Source organism: Manduca sexta, chromosome 8 (assembly GCF_014839805.1).
Source record: "Manduca sexta isolate Smith_Timp_Sample1 chromosome 8, JHU_Msex_v1.0, whole genome shotgun sequence".
Taxonomy (NCBI): Eukaryota; Metazoa; Arthropoda; class Insecta; order Lepidoptera; family Sphingidae; genus Manduca; species Manduca sexta.
Window position 1 is genome coordinate 1921808 of NC_051122.1, and position 6000 is coordinate 1927807.

The following is a 6000-nucleotide window of genomic DNA, read 5'->3' on the forward strand; positions in this document are numbered from 1 at the left end:
GCATTTTAGAATCAGTCTGTCCATATCCGGTGTTAACCAGGCCGGCATAATTGTATCGACTGATGAGAGATAATCCTCGCATCATCAACAGATATCTGGGTATCACTCTGCATACCATTAGGTGTAGGCTCATTATACCTTTACCGCATAAAATATGTAAATCCGTACCTCTTTTCTTAGTTCTTCTATTTCATTGTCAGTGTATTTTGTGCTCCTCTCCTGTTCATCATCAGCATTATCTTCATCAGAATCTTCAAGGTCGCTCACCTCCAGTTCAATTCCCATTTCCTTTGATAAGAATAATGAACCATGAAAAAGTACATAAATCAAAATTAAATTAAAACCAATCATTAAATTAAAAGACGGCAAGTGTCATATAGTCAATAAAATGTACCAAAGAATGTAACTAAACAAAATTAAGTTAGCTAGTTCTCGTAGCAAAATATTGCGCAAGAACTTCTAAATGCGTGTATATTAACGGCACTTTATAAAATAAAAACTATACACATGCGGCTCGCGGCATGTCTAACAAACTTATAGAACAACAACAACGCAACATCACGCATTTTATCCCCGATGGGGTATGCAGAGGCGCAACCAGGGCACCCACTTTTGGCCAAGTGTGTTCCGTCCCATGATGTGATAGGGGGCGAGCCTATCGCCATATCGGGCACAAATTCCAGACTCCGGGCTGATACTGAGCAGAAGAACCCAAATATCACTTTGCCCGACCCGGGATTCGAACCCAGGACCTCAGAGCGCTGCCTTACCGCGCATGCAGTACAACTACGCCACCGAGGCAGTGAACTTATAATTTGGAGATATTAGCTTGCCATGACTGTTTCATCATTTCAGCCCTTGAATCGTCCACTGCTGGACATAGGCTTCTCCCATTGAGCACCACAGGGACCGGTTCTGGGCCGCCCTCATCCATCGGACTCCGGCAACCCTCACCAGATCGTCGGTCCATCTCGTGGGGGGGCTGCTTACGCTGCGTCTCCCGGAAGAATAACTTCTGCAAATTTAGTTTGTAATCTAATCCCCGCTTAAGCAGAACACAGGGTCGTACCTGCAGCAGCTCATCCTCCACGCCCTTACTGCGCTTGTACCCCGAGCAGGCGACCTCTGCGTCGAGTTCGTCGTCTCTCTCCAGATCGCTGAACTTCGGGAACAGTTCGCTCTCATAACCGAAGCGCTTCTTGAAAAACTCGCGCACGCAACGTACGTCTCGGTCGAAGTATCTGGAACAAACATTATTGTTTTTTAATGGCGATATGGCTTTACGATATAATTGTGGTGATATGAATGGAAGTTATAGTCAATGTGAGGCGCCATTCGCGTTAGTTTTATGCAAGATATATTTGTATGTTTAAATGTTTAAAGTAAACTATGCTTACATCATAAAATGGATTTTAATAAAAGTTACCACACAGGTTCACAAAGTCCTGGATTAACATACAATAAGACTTTCACCAGAGGTAGTGGTCATGAGCCAAACAAAAGCAAGTTATACATTGAATGTAACTATGATCCTAACTTACAGTTCAGCATTAGGATGAGATGTGGACACCATCTGCGGGAAGTCGATGATGACGGGATGATTGGTTTCGTCAATCATGATATTGAACTCGTTGAAGTCGCCGTGGATAACCCCGCAGTTGCCAAGACGCACAATGAGGTTCATCAGCTCATCATAGAGGGGCTCCGGGTCTTCTACTGACGTCACATGGGTTCTGATGAAGCAACATAAGAGCTGAATAACGCGTTTCACTGTTCACACAATATAATATTTCGTTTTTGTTACAATTATTTTTATGTTTGAGCTTGTAACCGTATGTTTCCACAATAATATCTATCTTTCATTCTTTCATTTAATTTTTTAAACTCAATAAAAAGAAATGAATAAAATTTTACTAAAATACTATTCTTCACATTTTTTACTTAAAAACTACTTACAATGGCCCTCCATTCACCAGCTCCATAACAACGCAATGCCGGTTGAAGTCCATAGGCTTGGGCACCGGGAAGCCTCTGTCATACAGAGCCTTCATGTATGCAAACTCCTTGGTAGCCGATATACGAGACAGGTACAGCCAGGAAGCTTTGTTGCGGTGCGCGTGGTAGTCCCTTTTGCCTTTTATATTACGGAAGCATGTACGACCAAGTCTGAAAATAGGTTTTTTATAACATAAAAACGTGAAAGATACAGATGCAATTACTTTCTTATAATTATTATAATCGAGAAAGTGCATTTATTGGTGTGTTCTTTTACATAGGATAGGCTCAATTAAAATTAAATAGGGTCTTTGGCTCATTTTTCTTCTTCACAATTATCAAACGCTTGCTGTGGCTCGCGGCTCCGTCTGCGTGAATAAGTTTTTGCGGGATAAAAGTCCCGCTATATATTTTCCCGGGATAAAAAGTAGCCTATGTCCTTTCTAGGGTCTCAAACCATCTTTATCCCAAATTTTATTGAAATGCATTGGGTAGTTTTTGAGTTTATCGCGTTCAGACAGGCTGACATCTCTCTATTTTTTTATCTTTTTAAAAGGAACAATTCCGTCTACTTGATTGTTGCGTAACTTTAACCGTTTATGCAGCGCACGTAACGGAAGCTCTCAATAGGAATCAATTTTCCCCGTTATATCAACATTTTTCGTTGATTCTCCGCTCCTATCGGTCATCGTGAGTCGTTTTATAGTCTTGTCTTGAGTTGTCCAACACTACAAGAATTTTTCAGATGCAGAACCAGTAGTTCCCGAGATAACCGCGTTCAAACAAACAAACAAACGAACCTTGTGTAACAGTATAGATGTACTTTATATGAATTCTAGCACAGCAAGATTGATTAAAATCCAGTAAAGAATCATCAAGTTATAGGCCTTTGAATTTTAGTAGGGGATAAAAGTCAAGAAACGATAAAAGAGACGCAATACGCGCACGTGACGTCATCGTGGTTTATGATGCGTGTGAAAGAATATGGAACAATACCCCCACTACGCGCGCACTGCATTACTTGAAATATAATTTACTGCCTTACTTCTTAACCAGATTTAATCTAGTTATCACAGAAAGCCTTCTTATTGTGTGATTTGCAGTTAGATATAAGATAATGTACAAAACCAAACATTGGAAAATACCCTATGGTTAGGTAATATAACATATTATCAGCATACGTAAGATACATAAATAATTTTGAATAGTTGGTCATTTAGAAAATTTAAAAGATATAAAGTTTTACATGATGTACTTAATTTCAAAGTGTTTAAGGGTATAAGTCTCCTTGAGCTGCTTCCAGTTGACTCAGCCTCCAACAACTCTCATCCACTAAAGTCCTAGGGTCTGATGGATCTGGTCTTGCCATCTTCTGATTGGAAGTCCCTGTTTTCATACACTGTCCCTTGGATACCATAGGGTAACCCGTTTACTCCATTAGTATATTGGACTGTGCAGGATGTACCCGGGCCAGCCCCGCGTTGATGATTTTTGCATTCTAGAATGCCAACTTCTTTGAATCTGCCATATATGACTGAATTTCTAATAAGTTTAACTCCCAGCATACTCATCTTCATAGCTCCTTAACATCTTGCCAGTGGCTCTTTTTGGTTTTGATAAATATGTTTAGCACTTTGCTTTTCATAATTCGTTTTTAAGCTCAGTATTCTTTACAGCTATAGGCTATTCTGCTGTTAACTTCTTTGGGGATTAGCTCTTTTGGGGAGATTATTGAGCCTAGATAAACATACTTTTTCTTATTAAAATTAAACTATTTTTCACAGGGGGACTCCCCTTGACCACAGAGGCTGCAAAGTCTTCGAAACGTCAGGAGCAAATTAGATAATTAAACCCGTGATAAAATCCAAAAAATAGTTTAATTTTAATGTCTAACATTCACATTAACATAAGAAATCATTATACTTCTTGTTAGAAAATAAATTCTATAATACAGGTTTAATTGTATGTAATGGCCTCTATGTTTGCCTAAATTTAAAAGACAACTATCCTTGACCTTTTTCGAAGAATTGGTGTTTAATTGTTCTGTCTGTGTAAAAAATACTGATTGTACTCTACTAATAAAATTCAGGCAAATCATACTCAATCTAAATTTATTTAAACTGTGAACAAATACTCCTGTACATATTCTAGACTATTGCCATGCAGTTCAATATCTACCTCCACAGTGTTTGTCATTACTTTGGTTTCCACTATGTTTACTTTGAGTTTAAATTTTTTGCGTTTGTTGACTAGGGCTTGCAGTTTGTACCATGATATTTAGCTTGTTCGGATCTTCTTTTAGAAGAACTATGTGTACCATTAGCAAACCTTAAATGATTTAGACAGTCCAGTTTCCTATAGAAATTCTCCAGTAGAGCAATAAACAGTTTAGGCGACAGTGAATCTCATTAGATTACCATATATTTCTAATATTATATGTATATTATATGGCTTTTGCTCTTATAGTAAAATTTTTTGATTATGTTAATTTAGGTGTCCACTTCTTGCTGTCTTAAGGTAAACCAAACATAGAATAGGCGTGGACTGTAAAATGCTTTGCAGTAATGCCTAAAATCTATGTATTTGTTATATGTTTCTAGGACTTGTAGCAGAGGAGCCTGTGACCAACAGTGGTTCAGTATAATACAAGGCTGATATTATAGTATCATTACTATGGCATATCTTAACAAAATAAATTAAATACCTGTGAAGCTTCAAGCACAGTGGGTTCCGGTCTTCATCTGCCACGGTATAGATGTTGGACTCCTTGCCCACACCAATCTGGTTGCCAAATGATGCAATCACCTTCCTGTTCGTCAGGGCTTTCAAGGCTAAGTAGTCATAGCCAGCGTTTGTGAGACGGTAGCCATCATCTGAAATATAGTATAATTAATATGAAGTTGGCTTTAGTTAATTGGTTGTTGTATTGCTTGTCAATGGAACAGCTTGTGCTTGTCATACAATCACATTAAATGAAGGAAACATTGTGTATAATTGTAATAGCAAAAACTAGTTTTGTATAAAATTTCACTCACATTGTTTGCCCCTCTCATATGTCAACAGTCTGTGTTTACACAAATCCTTCATTAGTTTGTGGACTCCGCCATGCCTCAGGTTCGCTATCGACGCCACAAGTGATCCTGGCACTAGCTCGTGGTTTTTCATGCCCATTTCCACCTAAAAATAATAAAAACACCATTATAAAGTATGTAGGTAATAAAGGTTATGATGATTTTTTGGGTAAATGAGGCTATTTACTCACTGCAGTCAGCACTCGAAAGTCCTCACCGGTAAGGTATCGTAATATAGCTACATCTAGCTTACCCATAGTTAAAAACTTTAATTAGTTTGATACTTTGTAATTTGTACAAAATCATAACACTTTCTCAACGTGACCAAAGCAAAAGATTGTTCCATATCCACTTTTGTACAAATTGTTAGCATCTGGTTAGCATGTGATAAATAAAAAATTACTGAGAGGGAGAGATATTTTTTTATGCTGGATATATAAACTCTGCTCAAATTCAAACAATTGGGTATTTGACAAATTTTCGTAAAGTACTTTAAAATGTTCTAAAGTCACTAAAGATATGCTTGACAATTGTTTTTTTAATATTTAGAGCCATTTTAATAGCTAAAAGACAGTTTTAATAATTACATTTTGTGTTTCCCGCTGAAACGCTAAGTCACGTGACAAATAAAGGGCGTGACGTCATGATGTAATAGTCTTAATGTAAACAATACGTGAGATTCGTTTATTATTCAAGATTATAAAAGGCCAATACAATAAAATACCTTATAAGTAGCACACCTGATGGTATAATTAACTACATTTCTCCTGGTTATGGTGGCAGGATTAGCGATGTATGTTTGGTTGAAAATTGCAACTTTCTAGATCATTGGGAACCTGGTGCGATTATACTAGCTGATAGAGGATTCAAGCATATTGAGCAACTGTTATTACAAAAGGGATGCAGTTTAGTGGGACCGCCAAGTGTATCAGTT

General features: G+C 37.8%; 1 protein-coding gene across 1 annotated transcript in view; it reads right to left on the bottom strand.

The window, feature by feature from the left end:
• LOC115448312 (serine/threonine-protein kinase RIO2) overlaps positions 1-5441 on the bottom strand; it is a 6234-nt gene extending 793 nt beyond the window's left edge. Inside the window, exons 1-7 of the mRNA XM_030175710.2 lie at positions 5258-5441; positions 5031-5172; positions 4700-4868; positions 1957-2166; positions 1542-1733; positions 1070-1241; positions 169-288 (exon numbers count right to left, since the gene is read on the bottom strand). Of these exons, the coding sequence (XP_030031570.1) occupies positions 169-288; positions 1070-1241; positions 1542-1733; positions 1957-2166; positions 4700-4868; positions 5031-5172; positions 5258-5323 (1071 nt within the window). The 5' untranslated portion in view covers positions 5324-5441. The remainder of the gene's footprint in view (positions 1-168; positions 289-1069; positions 1242-1541; positions 1734-1956; positions 2167-4699; positions 4869-5030; positions 5173-5257) is intronic.
• Positions 5442-6000: the final 559 nt, after the last annotated feature.